General features: G+C 35.3%; 1 protein-coding gene and 1 long non-coding RNA gene across 5 annotated transcripts; one reads left to right on the top strand and one right to left on the bottom strand.

The window, feature by feature from the left end:
* Window positions 1-964: 964 nt before the first annotated feature.
* Window positions 965-12947, bottom strand: LOC148880293 (DNA photolyase). 4 transcript variants are annotated; one of them, XM_088962159.1, is made up of 15 exons: window positions 12431-12946; window positions 12184-12317; window positions 11909-12058; window positions 11703-11814; window positions 11203-11548; window positions 9957-10170; window positions 9693-9782; window positions 8846-9101; window positions 7642-7754; window positions 4071-4169; window positions 3933-3980; window positions 1630-1740; window positions 1451-1541; window positions 1185-1316; window positions 965-1060 (listed from the first exon to the last, which is right to left on the bottom strand). In XM_088962159.1, exons 1-14 carry the CDS (start codon window positions 12780-12782, stop codon window positions 1219-1221), a joined length of 2214 nt encoding a protein of 737 aa, XP_088818285.1. In that variant the 5' UTR covers window positions 12783-12946; the 3' UTR covers window positions 965-1060; window positions 1185-1218. The 4 variants fall into 4 exon arrangements, 3 of the variants coding, with proteins under 3 accessions (XP_088818285.1, XP_088818286.1, XP_088818287.1); XM_088962160.1 differs by lacking the exon at window positions 965-1060 and having other exon boundaries at window positions 1105-1316; window positions 12431-12947; XR_016104515.1 differs by lacking the exons at window positions 965-1060; window positions 3933-3980 and having other exon boundaries at window positions 1105-1316; window positions 1630-1771.
* LOC148880294 (uncharacterized) lies at window positions 10086-10775 on the top strand. Its single transcript, XR_016104516.1, has 2 exons — window positions 10086-10206; window positions 10321-10775. It is a non-coding gene; the product is annotated as an uncharacterized LOC148880294 (long non-coding RNA).
* Window positions 12948-16222: the final 3275 nt, after the last annotated feature.

Below are 16222 nucleotides of genomic sequence, written 5' to 3'. Positions count from 1 at the left end.
GGACACACTTTGAACCCTAGCAGCGTGTTCACCCCAATTATTAGACAAGGCCCAAGCACCATCCACGTTAACTTTGGTGGAGGTCTAGACCATTGGGGGGAAGGGATATAAGTAGGGGCTGGAGAGGAATAACCACCACCCTTGTCATCTGAAGACTTAGGGCCCATTTAGTTCACCGGAATAGGGGTCTGCAATTAGTATTGGAATGGGCCATTGGGCTATTCTGGTTCTAACCGTTTGGTTGGATGGAGTCAGAATTCCATTCCCATTCCTGGCTGCATGGGCATGGCATCCCCATTTGAAGGAATGGCCATTCACTCACCCTCCCCTGGGAATGAAATCCTATTCCAGATTATTTCAATTCTCATTCCCATTCTTGTCTGAATCAAACAATGGGCTCTCATCTTTAACTCGTTCAAAGAAACAATGGGCTCTCATCTTTAACTTGTTCAAAGAAAAATCAAGCCTATGAAGTCTGTTGGTAATTAATTGAGAGCAGAAGATTTTGCATGATGCCAAATGTTCTGCCAATGGACTTCATCTAGGTTTAAAAGCTATTCTATCACTTCTCAATTTCTGAGCACAAATCCAACTCCGTCCTCAACCTAGACCTTAAACCCTCATGATGTCGTGCATGGTCGACATCAGGTGTACTTGGGATCTGAACTTCAGGCACATCCTCCGGCTCTTGTTTCCACACCACATTCCACACCACCTGATAAACTCCGATGATCAGTTACTAGAAAATTAATTATAGGCTCAGTTTGGAAAGAATACAAACATGTAGAGTGCAAAACTTGCATTTTATATTATTTTATATGTATTTGTACTGTACATATTTATATTTCATACTCAGAAACTAAGCCCTAAGAGTTAAACAATTTCTTGGATGATATGATACCGGTTGATTGATTATCGGTTCTTTTACGCACCATACCTTTTTCGTACTATAGCTAGACTCCCCTTTTTCCTTACTGTAATTTGTAAAATAACGTTTTTTTTGCTTGATAATTAATGTGCTTGGTTCTTGCCATGCTGATTTCCACGCTTATCATACAATCTAGCAAGACAGACGATAAAAGTTAAAAAACGAAAAAGAATATATGCTCATGCAAACGTAATACGAGTAGAACTCATATTAACAAGTAAATTCTTTTTACACCCTTGAGTGGTATTGCAATTACCACAAAGGAAAAAATGAGAGAGAGAGAGAGAGCATCAACAGGGGCAAAGGCAGAGGTTGCTTTCTATGGTTTTTATCCATTTGCTTATGATGGGATTTACTTGCTCCGGACACTCATCATGCGGACAATGGCCTGAAATATCAATAACAACCGAGAAACAATGACGGACAACAGATGTGAGATAACAACACAGACAACAAACAAAAAAAAACGTAAGAGAAAGATGAAAGGAAAATACATACTGAAAGGTGAAAGTGCCATCCTACCTGCATCTAATCCTCTGATCTCAACTCCACCGCAATGCTCCCTAAGCATTGAAAGTTTCAAGTCAGACTTGGAGAGAGGGTCTTTCATTCCCTGTTCGTGAAGAATGAAGCAGAAAAAAATTATCAGCAAGTGATTTTCATAGAGACTGGTTAAGTTCACTTCTTGATGTTAGTTTTACCTGTACAATCAAGACCTTTCCTCCAAAGGATTCTATGAGATAATTAAGAGGAATTGAGAGGTTGAAGTTGAATACACTTTCCAAGACTGATAGCGCACCAGGATCATATGACTTTTGATGTTTGTTAAGGAAATGCATAACCCTTTACCAGAAAAAAAAAAAAGAAAAAAAAAAGAAAAGAAAATGCATTATCAGGAAGGTGGAGGTACATTTAATGAATAGGAGGGTGTCTGTGGGCCCACCGGGAATACTTCTGCTAAGTAAGAAACTAGGCTCTCAGTTGCTCAGCTGCACAACCAATGGATGTGTGTATTAGTGTTAAAAAGGTGTACCTAAGCTTATGGGTGAGGCTCATTTTGGGGGTGTGCCCCACTTGAACCCAAGTGCACTTCACCTGGTCTTTAATTTTTTGGTGAATCAACCCTGGATTTTGTAGAGATGCAGTACTTTTCTAGGTTAAGGGCTGGAATAATCATTGATTGAAGGCCTGATTTTCGGATGTTTTTGTGGTGTTTTAGTTGCTGCCCAAGACTGGAAACTTGGAGACTGCCAGAAAACCCGGAGGAATCAGAGAAATCAACCGGTTTGTGATTTACGGGTTAAACTACTGATTTGATGTGGCACCTAGCGCTACCTGGGAGTGTTTTCTTGTACCTTAGAGACCAGTTGCAACTTGCAAGCATAATATATTTGTAGATCATTGGAGAGAGCAACTGCACTTTTCACTTTTTTCCAAGAGGTGGTTCTAGTTTTTTTTTTTTTTCTTTTTCAAGAAAGGTGATCTGAAATCTATGTTTGCAGAGATTATTCTGGTCAGTTTCTTTTGTTTTTGAATTATAAGGGAAGTCTTGCTGCTACTAGAAGGGTGTTCCAACATGTGAAGAGGTGGTCTGAATTACTTGGCTTCTTTTAGGGCTTAGTTCTGTCAAGTAGTAGTGAATTGGGATGGCTGATTGCTCCAAGTAATGAGATTTTATTCTTGAACCCATTTTGCCAAGATTAGGATTGTGAGTAATCTAGGGGATGAAGCATAACAGACAGCAGTTAAGCTTGATGGGGTGAACTGCTTACAGTGGGTCCAATCAGCTATGATGACAATCGGAGGAAGAGGTAAGATAGGATATCTAACTGGTGAGACTACAGCAGGTGGGTTCAAGAGAACTACATGGTAACAACTTGGTTTTGCAACTCTAACAAGCTCCATATTAACCACTACTACCTATGGATGAAGACAGCTAAAGAGGTTTGGAATAATGTGAAAAAATATATACTCCCAACCTCTTAATGTTGGAGCCTATGAATCAAGAAGTAAAGTGACCAATCTTAAGCATAGAGAGAAGCCAGTGTCAGTTTATTTGTCTACCCTTAAGTCACTTTGGCATGAGATTGATGACTTGGAAACTATAGAATGATAAAGACAAAATGATGCTGCTACTTACAGGAAATTAGTTGAAAGGAACAGGGTTTTTGAATTTATTACTGGACTAAACTCTGAATACGACATTGTCAAGCAGAAGATTCTTACAGAAAAGAATGTTATTTTGTCTCAAGCTTATTCTCTGGTGCATAGTGAAGAGAGTACAAGGAAGGTCATACTTCAGACAACAACAATTGAGTCCTTTTCCTTGTAGCTACGAAACAGTGGTGAAAAGGAGAAGGAACCAAAGAAGGAGAAGAAGAAATAAATTAAGTTTCAGCTAGAAACTACTGCATCTCTATAGGTTTAATGTTGAATAGGTAATTTACCATATTATAGGTTGTACACTTGTACGTATGATGTTCAGAGTTTAAGTAATTTAGCCTGTGTAGGACTTGAAATTATAAGGCTATAATCTTCATGTTACTAAGATATTAATATAAACCATTAAGATTTTCTCAAAAACAACACCTCAATTTGTTCAAGCACACGCCTTGCCTTGCAACTTTCATCTAGGGTTCTAGGAACTCCATGCGTTGTAGTTGCATTTCTTGCTTTTAAAACACTGGTATGCATACAGTGTTAGATTTATCCTAAAAAATAAAATAAAAGGCATGCTGCCTGGTGAGACGCCAATATCTTTTTTCCAAGGACACGTTTACTTCTGTTAACTAGTAAACTGGAGGTCAGGTTGGTCAAGTCCACCCATCCTAAGATCCTAAATAGCCAAGACAAGACACTCAGTAGTGGCTTTTTTTGTTAAATAAGGTAAATCACTGATGATCTGCCTAATCTCCACCATCATAATATGCAGCTGCGCACTCAGGTGTAGAAGGATGGGCAGACATGAGGAAAAATGTAGAATTGCAGCTACTAATGAGGATACTGCCCTGGTCAATTCCTCAATAAGAAAAACATCCGCTCGCTCTGTGTTCTGTAACTCAAAATGTGTGAAAGAGACCAACCTTATGAAGCATCTAGAAGTAGAACATCAAGTTGGTGGTAATGTCAGAGAAACACTTACTGTTGGATAGCAGTTCTTCAAAATGTCTCCAACTCTCCATCTCAGATACAATAATAATAGTTGGCTTCCTAGCCATGCAGCCTCTGAAGTACGCCTTTCCTGAACATTGTGAAACATCAACTTCCAGCTGGAGAAACAATATTGACAGAAGCATATCTAAAAGGGGGGTATTGACTGTGTTGGCCTGTTGGGGGTGTTGACATGAAACCATGGTGAAGCCAGAAAGTTCAAAAAGGGGGATCATTCCTAAAATATCCCCAACCTTTGGTTGTAAACATGTAATTCACAAAAAAATATTGGCAAAAAAAAAAATCTGGAGGCAATCTTTTACCATCTAAGTAGCTCATTGGATGTTGGCAGTTGATAGTTTAGAGGTATATTCACCATAAGAGACTGGTAATATGTTTTGAGATCTTCTGTCTCAAGAGATCAGAGTTGAGACAGAATTGGTTATCCCATTAATTAAGTTGTTTTAGACACAGAAGTAAATCAGTCCTCTAAAACTGATATAAACTTGATTAAAATTATAGAGAAAAGTGGAAGAAAGGTAGAAGACAGCAGTACAAAGGAAGAAGATGGAGAAAAGAAGAGGAAGAAGAAGAAGAGTTCGATAATCTTCTCTCTTTCCCCTCTAATCCTTTTGTTAATCTTCATTCACTAAGTTAATTACAAGTATGCCCTTAGGTAGGTAGCCAGATAAGCAAGAACTTAAAGTAAGCTTATAAAAAGAAGTAACAGGCCCATTAACAAACAAATAAGTAACACACTACAAAAAATAAAAGAATGGATACTAGGGCCCATTTGGCCCAGTCTCTCTACAGACACAATGTTGAAGAGAAAATGGGGTAAGGTTGTGATCGGGTTGCACATGCACTGTAAAAGTTAGTTTCTTCAGAACACAGCTCTTAGCTCTTCTCTGAGGCTAAAGAATTATGGTTGACCTGGTGATTGAATGAATTACTGTAAAAGAGATTCACAAAATCCCTTATTTTCTTATTATGAAATTGTATAATGGGCTTGCTTAGTCTGTTGTTTTAGTTTTTTTAAATCCTTATTTTCTAATTCTTTGGAAGTATGGTACAGATACTGAAACAAGGAAAGAATACACGAAGAAGCAAATTGGTTTTTCCATTCCTACACCAATTTCAGAATTTTTAAGTGATAGGTACTATTTGTGGTATCTTTCAGATTTAATACTTAAGCCCCATTCTTTTTCTGAAACATATTTACCCAGGTAAATGTGTTTAACCAAAGAAGTTTTACCTTTGTCACAAAATGCTAGCCAGATAAGTGTGATAATTTTTCAAAAGAGCTCTAACTATTGTGTGAAACTATACTTTACTTTCTCTCTCAAAAAAAAAAGTTTTAGTCCTACAACAGTTTGGCCAACTTTCCCCCTCTATGGGAAAGTGATTTACCCACTTAGGAGAATGGCAACACTTACCCAAGAAAGTAGCCCAAAAATTAAATGCGCTTTCAGTGAGAGTGAGTCCTAAAGTTCCTTTGAAAGGAATGCGGGGAAGTTGGTCAAGTTCCCCTCATCCCCCTTTGTACAGTGTAAAAGAACAAGGCACCAAAGTAATTCCCATAATTACTATTTATAGAAAATTCATGATTTCCTATTTTCAGTAACTTATAGTGTCCTAATTGGAATCCTTATACAGACATCAGTCCATATGCTGAGTCTATAAATAGAGCCATTGTAATTGCAATAAAAGAGTTGATTTGATGAAATTAAGTTTGGTTTGGTAAATTCTTGTTGTTGCGAGGAACTTTTTTCCCTCTCATCTATTTCTTCTTCTAAGTGATCTGTCTTTTTTCTGCTTACTATGATAGCAAGAGTTTTTCTCCTTTCTGATTTCTTACTCATCTTTTGGGTGGACAGCAAGTTTTCTATTTGTTCTCCATTCCTATTCTTTATTCTTAATCCCATATAGACCCTTGGTTACCCCATAAAGCCCACCAGAACTGAAATTTCTAGGACCGCTACCTCATCCTGCATCAATCAATGGCAATGTCTAATTTTTATATTTTTTGGCTCTTGGGTGGGCAAAATATGCCACTTCTAATAATATCTGAGGTTTCACTGCAACTTCTAATACTTTCCTAAATCTTCCTATACAATCTTAGTGTCTTCTATTATTTCATTGGTTTCCAACAATATACCTGAGATGTCCCTGATCAAAAGGGTGAGGTATCCATATATGACAATTTTTGAGCCTTGGATTTAAGGACCTCAAAAAGAAAAAAAAAAAGGAATTAAAGACTTCAACAGATATTTTTATCTAGGACTCTTTTCACAAAGTCATGAACTTGATTAACTTTTTATCCCCTGCAGTATTGCATGCATAGTTTTCAAGGCGACAGGGGAGCGCCTTGTTGCCTAGGTGATAGATTTTTTCAAGTAAAAAACATATATCCTATGGTAGTTCCCTAGGTTCTATAACCATATTTCCTTAATAATTATCCATAATTTTCACAAGAAAAGTATAAGCTTCATGTTAAAGTATAGAAAATCAGCATATTCATAAGAAAAAGAAGAAAGAAAAGAAAATTCGGCTAAACCCCTATTTTATTATAGGAAAGAAGAAGATACATAGAAAATAAGATACACCATTTAGCAATGTTGACTAGATAAAAATTTTAAGTTCTTCCTTACTTATTGATTCGGGTTTTGAAGTCTTTGAGGGTTAAATACAACATGTAGCAATGTTTGGGTTGATTAAACCCTAACAAATAAGAAAGGAATTAATATATACACAAACAAAATGAAGTCTATTTTATAATTATAATCTCAAAAAATTGAAATTTAAAAGTATTTTATAACACAATGCTCAAAACTGCTTTGTGATTAGGTGAGGCAAGCCTCCAAGGGCACCTTGTTGCCTAGGTATCACCTAGGTGCCTGCCTACACATTGCCTTGACAAATATGACTGCATGTTGTCTTTGCACCTATGGAAAGAAGTGGCAAAACGTAAATACATTATAGCCTCGTGTATTTTCATCCTAGATGGAACATCTTTGAACAATGAAAACTGAACCACTTTTGTTTGTGTTTTTTCATCATTCCACTTCATAAATTTACCCTGCATTAACACTTCGATGACCTACATTTTGAAAAACCCATAAATAACCTTATTCAGATTCCACATGTTTGGGTACCACATAAAATGAAATGATTTATTTTATTGATCTGAAGTGAAATGATTTCATTATGGTTTTTCTTCATATTTTGCATTGCAAGTCACCATCTAAAATGGAGTCTGTGGTTGTTAACAAAAATCAGAATGAAGCAATTCCAAGAATTCAACAAAATGAACTCAACATTTTCCATTAACTACCATAAATAAATCTGTTCTATATGATGACAGTGTAGATTTGAATGCTATTAAGATGTAATTCATGTGGCATCAGAGCAGGCTATATACATAAAGAATATAGAAAATGTAAATCAAGCAACAAAGTATCAGTACTGATCTAGTTTAAAACACAATACTCATTGCATAATATAGTAACTCTAGAAGAAGTTAGACTAAGATACTGGTCTATCCAAAAATGAATAAGTCTTACTTCCATGATTGGGATAGAAGAATAGCCTGGGATGACTGAACCAGCTGAATTAATGAGGACAGTAGACCTCACCAAAGCAGGCCAAAGAGCAGCAACAATAGAAACCAAATAGCCTGGCAACAGAATATCAATTATTTAAACCACAAGCCATCAATGGGAACCTTCAAGGTTCATAGTATCGGAAACACAAGGTGTATTCGAAATGCAATTTTAAGAAATGCTTTGTATACAGAAGGATATGGACAAAAAATTTAGGGTCACAGTCGGAATTGGAATCAAAATCCTTTGGAAGTCTGTTTGGTTCAGACAGGAATCGAAATGGGAATTGAAATAAGCTGGAATGGGATTTCATTCCCAATGGAAGGGGAGGGAATGGCCATTCCCTGGGAATGCCGTTCCACCAGGAATGGGAATGCGATTCTGATTTTGCCCAACCAAACAGTTGGAAATGGAATAACCCATTCTGATTCCAATTCCAGACCCCTATTCCTGCAAACCAAACAGGACCTAAGATATGCTAGAAAATTCAAATGGATCCTAAAAAATTATATTAATAACAATAAATGAATTTTATATGACTATAAATAATTTATTTAAACATAAAAAAGCTATACTAATGGTGCAGTGGTTGACTTATGCTCATTATAAGTTAATGACTAGGGTTCAAATCATATTGGCCTCCTATTTGTGGTTTTTAATGGGCTATTTTAGTGGCACGCCAAATTTGAATATGAATATAATATTGCCTTAAATGTCACATTTAATTCAAATTCGAAATTGAATGTTGCCTTTAATGGTATGTCAATTGTCCTAAATGTAATATTTAATTAAAAGTGATTCGTAAGACTTGATTAAGAGTGATTTAACTGAGAGAGAGAGAGGGAAAGACACAAAATTTGAATTTGAAAAGTATTCAAATTCAAATTCTAGCAGCCAATACATGCATTGTATTAGGCTTGTACCTATCAGCCGATACAAACTTGATACGAGCCCGTATCGGCCAGATATGAACGAAAAAATATGAAACAGGCCATTTCTACATGTTCCGTGTATTGGGCCCTCACTGAAACAATGTGTATTGCTCGATACAGCCCGATATATTGCGAAATTTTAAACCTTGGGAACTTTGATGGAGAACAGACAAAGGGAAATTAACTTATAATTGGATTTGCAAATGATAAAGAACTAAGGAGTTGAATCATACCACCAATTGAGTTACCAATAAGGTGAGCTGGTTCACCCACAACATTTACAATGAAATCTCTTAGCAGTTCTGCCCACATGAGTTCCGTGTACACAAGGTTTGGTTTTTCTGATTTGCCAAACCCTAAAAGTGTAATTGCCCAAACTCGATTTCCACTGTGAGCTATGTCATGCATATTGTCACGGTAATGCTCCAAAAAAGCACCAAAACCATGTACAAGAAGAACAGAAGGACCCTGCTGACCAACAACTGTGTACTGAACAAGGAAGAGCTTGTTAAAGTACTAACATTTATGGAAATATTTAAAATCTCGTTGATAAACTACAAACTCAGAAATTTATGAGATTGATGCATTGCAGCTTTGTGAAGCAATCACACTTCACGCACACACACACACACACACACACATATATATATATTGTTTTTTCCAGTGTCTGTACATTGTACTTTCTAGTGTGTGTTTAATATTGACAGTCCTTTTGGTTCACATCCAGAATCGGAATTGGAATCAGAATTGTACGGTTCAGACAGGAACAGGAATGGGAATTGGAATCAGCAGGAATGGGATCTCCAAGGGAGGGGCAGGGAATGGCCATTCCCTCAAATGGGAGAATGCCATCCCAGCAGGAATGGGAATGGGATTCCAACTCCACTCAACCAAACAGTTGGAAACGGAATGGCCCATTCCGATTCTGATTCCAGACCCCTATTCCCACGAACCAAACGAGGTCTCAGTGCTTTGAAGGATCACAAAAAGAATCTCAACAAGCTATTTCTGACATGAAAAACATGAACTTCAAAAATGAATAGACACTGGCAACTTCCTGAACAAATATTCATTAAATACCTGAATCAGATGGCCATTCCATCTCCATATCCTGATAGAATATCTTGCCTCACTGTTTAGTTGGCTTTTCAAAGCCAAAATCCAATACCACTGCCATAGAAATTAGCAAAAGTGTTAAATGTTTAGCATGGCAAATAGATGTCAGAGCTGTAAATGAAATGGAAAATACCCTGTTAGTAACAAAGAGAGTCACACCAATCAGAGCAGAACAATGAATTCAGCACCATTAGTACAGATCAGCCACCTCAGTAATGTTCATTTTACCTCCATTGAGCAGACAGTTTCAACTGCTGTGGCAATTGTGGCTGCTGAGTATCCAAAAGGAGATAGAAATCCTGCATTACGTTCTTTTTCATACTTGATGGTTTCGTGATATATTCTCCTTCTTGATAGGATGCCAAGACAAATGGCAGGCCCAAAGAGAGCAACAAATGAAGCTCCACTCCTACTTTCAGCATTACGTAATTTGTCGTGCACCCTGTCATGGAATCGAGCCAAAAGAAGTATTTATGAGGTGATGACAAACAATACAATTTTGACTGCATGACAGTTATATTTATGATCTACCTAAAATCGTCATGTTTCACTTAGTCCTAATCTTTGCAATAAAATGCAAAAAAATCCGCAGTGCACAGGTGATAGCACTCCCATTGAACTAAGAATGTTGGAGGACCTTTTTTTACTCTCTGGTTCTGTACTAACACTGTAACACAGACAAGGGGTAAAAGCAGTATCTGAAGCCCTCTGTCTTTGCTGATTGCCAGCACAAGAAACAAAGTATCATGGATGACAGATGACACTGCAGCTTTCTCCCTTAGAGACCAAGAACCAAAGTAGCAAACTGAACATCTCTAACCATGTATACTTGGCAACTATGATACCTGGATACCTTTACCAGGGTTCCATATCATGTTGGACATTTTAAACATAGGTGTAAATTCCATAATATGGCAACGTGTACAAATGTGTCCAAGCTGTATCTGGGTAACATAGCTTGGCAAACACAGAATAGGAAAAATACATGTAAGAAGGATGTAATCTACCCTTTTCAAATAAAACAGGAAGTATGGCATTTTATTTGCATATACTAGAATTAATACTATAGGGACAAAAAAGGAAATAAAAGAGAAAAGGAGAAGAAACTGTGAGCAAGGTTATGTTTAGCATTTGTGGAGTATATGATATGATGTTTATAGGTGCTACGGTTACAGGAGACATTTTCCCACTTGAACAAGTTGCAGGCAATCTAATCTATCAGCAAAGTAGCCCATTACTATCAGCATGATCTAAGCAATTAACTGTAGACATCTGGTGTAAAATCAAGAACAACTTATGCTTTGAATCGAAAGGGAGAATATTTAACCCAAGAAAAAGAACCTTTCTCAATAAGTTTATATAAATCTACAAGTATGATATAAAAAATATCATCCTCACATGCAAGTTCTAGCTGGGTAAGTAAGAAGAAATTTGGGCATGAAAAGATATATTACAAAGATCGGTAATCACTTACTCCTGCCAATCATCTCTGCTTGTTCCCTCCAAATACCTCAAATATGCAGCCAATGCGTTCAATACGGAGTTTGTCCCACCTCGTATTAGATTTGAATTTCTTGAGATAAATACAGAATTTTCTGTTTTTCGGGTGCTCCAAGAATTCAAATTGTTTTGATTGTTTCCACTTGGATATGGGTTTCTCAAGCTTCCATTCGGATCATTTAACATTTTAGATTGATTGGTTTTCCCTCTCTTTAAAATATCTTTAGCTGAAATATCTTTAACTGAAGTCCAACTCTCATCCAATTTGCATGGATTGCCATTCATAAAAGCCTTCACTTCATGAAATGTAGGTAAGGTACCTGAAGCATTATTCTACCATACTATATAAGCTTTTCAATAGCAATTAGAGAGCAAAAGAAAATGGCTACATACCATATGAGAACTAAAGGGAAAAAAGAAATTGAAGACTGCGACTGTAAATTTGAAGGAAAAAGGAAAGCAGCTAGAGCATACCCCAGTCCAATTCCATATTTATTCCAGTTAATGATGGGGACACAACTGGAGCAGTGACAGGCAACCGAAGTTTTCTAAAGTCGCGGTTTGACAAAGGAAGCTCCTTCAAGTTCTAAACCAACATTGGTATGTAAGAAACCCAATGAATTTCTAGGATAAATTCAGCTAACTGATCATGAAATGAAACAAAATACACAGTTTGCCACCTCAATATCATAAAACGGAGTCTGCCAAATCAAAAATTGAGGGCTCCCCCATGTAAAGGACATGGACGATACTGAATCTTTAACGACATTGATCACTCGGCGAAGGTCATATTCCACCTCCTCCTCCACAAATACGTTGGAAGCTTTTACCTGTATCAATCCTAGGTGATGAATTGATGGTATGCATTGGAAGTTCCCTCAGCATAGGCGTTTAAATATTATAATTAGCTAACTAATGTGTTAATAATAAAAATACTGCTGAGAGAGAGACAGACCTCATTCACGAGCTGTCCTATGACATTTTCTGCAATGCCGAACCTGATCATAAGATTAGAGCCCTGATCCTTGAGCGATTTTCTTAAATCTTCCAAGGCAAGGAGAACCACTCCTAGCATTTCATCATTAAAACCTGAACAAAAGAATATCAATGCCAACGGATTCTAATCTCTTCCTATTGCTTTAAAAAGAAATAAAAAAATAAAGAAGCTTCTTTGTCGTCTAAGGAGGGGAAGGGGGAATTACGGGAGAGGATTCGGTGGTCGAAGATGTAGAGAGGAACAACAGTGTGATGACGAGAGGCAGCAACGAGGCCTGGATGATCGTCGCAGCGGAGATCGTGCTTGAACCAAACAAGGGCGACATCGTTGTCATTCTTCTTATTGGCTCCTCTTCTGGTATCACCTTCTGGCGTTGCAGCCACCGAAAAGATACGGCACCGCACACTCTTGGTGGGCATCGAACAGAAAGAGGAAGGAAAGGAGAGAAGGCGCGGGAAATGGAGAAGCGCCATGATAGGAATAAGTGTGCAGGAGGAAGGGGTCGACCGTTTGAGTTCGATTTGAGTCGACCACGAGGACGATGTTATTTTTAACATCCATCAACAACTGATTCACTGTTTGTCTACTCTTCTTCAACCACGGGATTTGGGAAAGAGACAGACACACCCACGCGACGAAAAGATAAATAGCAGAGCAGAAGCTGTGGAGGAGAAAGTATCTCACAACTCTTTCTCCCTCTTCGATTTTTATCGATGTTATCAGGTAGAACTCTCAAATTAAAAAACATTTAAAGTAATGTCCAACCAAATAATAAAAGTAAAATTGTACAAATAAATATTTATAACGATAAATGGTGAATTTCAGAAAAATGTAAAATTATTTAAAGTGAAAAACGTTTTAATTAAAACGACCGTGTGTTTTACGGGAAAATCTGAAAGATTTAATAATTTTATTTTTCATTTAATATTGATTTATAAAAAATAATTCTTGTTAATTGAATTATGAAAAAATATTTTTTAATAAATTTAGTTTTATTAATAAATTATATTAATTTTAATAATAATTTTTATTATTTTTAAATGAAATTCTGATTAATTTTAAATAAATAAAATAATTATAAAAGCTAATATTTTTATTAATTCCACTAATAATTAATAATTATATAGAAATGAGAACGGGGTGGGTTCAGGGCAAGGCACCCGTTCCCTTTTCTTGCCCTATAGTCAAGACACTCTCTCCCATCCTCGCCCTGTCCCCAACATCACACGGGTTCGGGGCAAGGTAACAACTCCTCAATGTCGAGCGAGTTCAGGGGCAAGGCACCCCACTCCTCATAAAGGATGAAGAATCATCGAATTTCCCTACTCCATCCCCAGTATTGGGTGGGTTCAAGTAGATATGTAAATTGCATCGTGCTGGGTCGGCACGACACGACCCTTACTGGCCCACGAGGCGTCCTGGGCCTTGCCTTCCTCCTCTAGGATAATTTGGGGGGTTGGTTTGGCACAGTCCATGACTTGAGCTTACACGGGCCCATGTCATGCCATGGGTTGGGCTGGTACATGGGTCGGGCCTCGAGCCAGGCCATGCTGCACACCAAGACAAGCTCAAGGCAAAGCACCCACTCCACGTCCAAGGTTTTTAAAATTGGGCCAGATAGGAAACCGCTATGGGGTCAAACGGTCTAACTGTTCGGTCCGAACGGATGACCTGCTCTGATAAAAAAATAAAAAATTAGAAAAACAAAAAAGGCCAAAAATTGTTGTTTGGGTTGACAGTTCGACTGCCTAGGTCAGTAGTTCGTTAACCAAATAAACGGTTTTTGGAGAAAAAGTGGTTTTGAGGTGAAACGGTGTCTGGTTCCCATTTTTTTTGGTCTAACCATTTGGTTTGGTCTAGTTTTGAAAACACTGTCCCCGTCAACCCAATATTCAATTTGATGATAGAAAATGATCAAAATGATATATTGAGTATCAACCACATGGTAATTTTCTAAAAGTACACAAAATTGTATTTAATATTAAAAAATGTAGTTTTATGAAAATTTTGGAAAATTTATTGCACTTGTGTAATTTTGAAAATTTATTTAAATTTTTATTAAATAGTTTATTTTCTTTTTAAATGGTTTACTTACAGACTTATACTAATTTATCTTATAATTTGTAATATAAACTAACCAATAATTTTCTTTTTCTAATATTATACAAATTTATCTTAATAATTTGTGTAATTATTTGTTCAAATTATAGTTTCCCATTTCCCATAGTCATTTATCTTTAATAATTTTCAATAATTTGCAATGAAAATTACATAATTTTTCAATGATTTTCCAAAATTTATCAAATGTAATAAAATTTTCCTAAAATTTCCAAAATATTCTAATAATGTTCAATTATTATTTAATGCAATTTAAATCAAGGTTCAAATACTTTATATCTTTTAATTTCAAAAATGCTATTTTACGAAAATGTAGTTTTATGATTTTTTTTTGAAAATTTTATTACATTTGTGTAACTATGGGGATTTATTGATTTTTTTTAATTGTTATTAGATATGTTTTTTATTTGGTAGTTTACTAACAAAATTACACTAATTTATCTTTTGTTTTTCAATATAAATTAATTAATAATTTCATTTTCTAATATTATAATATTTTATTCCTCCACTTGTATTTGGTTATTAAATATAATAAATAACAATAACTATAATTTTATACTTTTTGAGAATTGTTAAATATACTAGTGGAATGGCCCATGCGATGCACGGGGTATTTGATATTGATGGTGATGTTTGACTATGTTATATATCGGGTATAGATTTGTAATTTATGTTATTTTCTTCAATTTTTATGGTTTTCTATTTTTTTGTAAATTTTTTATGTATTTCTTCATTTTTATAATTTATATTATTTTATGTGTTTTTTCATAATTATTTTGCAATATATATATATAGGAAGAATATAAAGTTGAGGGTAAAGTTGAAAAGTAAAATTATAGCGTTTTGACCAAACCAATTGCACCATTCTTATTTTTCAGTATGAGATATAAGTTGTTATGATTTTCTACATTTTTTTTGTAAGTTTTATATGTATTTCTTTGTTTTTTGTAATTTATATTGCTTTCTACATTTTATGTTTTTCATAATTATTTTGTAGTGACAATAATTATGAAAAATTAGAAATTTAGGGTAAAGTTGAGGGTAAAGTTGGAAAGTAAAATTAGGGTGTTTTGACCAAACCAATTACAACATTCTCATTTTTTAGTATACTAGTGGAATGGCCCATGCGATGCACGGGGTGTTTGATATTGATGGTGATATTTGACTATGCTTTCATATATTGGGTATAGATTTCTAATTTATGTTATTTTCTTTAATTTTTGTGATTTTCTATTTTTTATAAATTTTCTATGTATTTCATTAATTTTTTATAAATTATATTATTTTCTTCATTTTATGTGTTTTTACATAATTATTTTGCAATAACATATATAAAATGGGAAAAATATAAATTTAAGGGTAAAGTTGGAAAGTAAAATTAGTGTTTTGACCAAACCAATTGCACCATTCTCATTTTCAGTATGATATATAAGTTTCTATGGTTTTCTACTTTTTTGTAAATTTTCAATGTATTTCTTTGTTTTTTGCAATTTATATTGTTTTCTTTATTTTATGTTTTTCATAATTATTTTGTAATGACAATATATATAATGGAAAAAATAGAAAGTTGAGCTAAAATTGGAAAGTAAAATTAGGGTATTTTGACCAAACCAATTGCAACATTCTAATTTTTTAATATATAAGATATACATGGTATAGAAATTTTTATGATTTTCTATTGTATTTTTTGCAAATACTTGTGTATTTCTTTGTTTTTTTATAATTTATATTATTTTCTTTATTTTGAGGAGAAAGGTGCATAGGATAAAGAGACACAATTTCTATTTCTACCTTCCTATTGTGAAGTAGGGGGAATGGATAAGATATACACTATATAGAGAGGGGTTTAAAGGAGAGAACTAGGGTTTTAGAATTTATT

Source organism: Nelumbo lutea, chromosome 1 (assembly GCF_056320005.1).
Source record: "Nelumbo lutea isolate HS-2025 chromosome 1, American lotus-T2T, whole genome shotgun sequence".
NCBI classification, from domain to species: Eukaryota; Viridiplantae; Streptophyta; class Magnoliopsida; order Proteales; family Nelumbonaceae; genus Nelumbo; species Nelumbo lutea.
This window is presented reverse-complemented; position numbering and strand designations above follow the sequence as displayed.

Coding starts and splice junctions, on each gene's coding strand:
- LOC148880293 (XM_088962160.1), bottom strand. CDS start 12,782: ATGTTAAAAATAACATCGTCCTCGTGGTCGACTCAAATCGAACTCAAA. Junction 11,549..11,702: donor AAATATGGAATTGGACTGGG/GTATGCTCTAGC, acceptor ATAATGCTTCAG/GTACCTTACCTACATTTCAT. Junction 3,981..4,070: donor TGAAGAACTGCTATCCAACA/GTAAGTGTTTCT, acceptor TTTGAGTTACAG/AACACAGAGCGAGCGGATGT.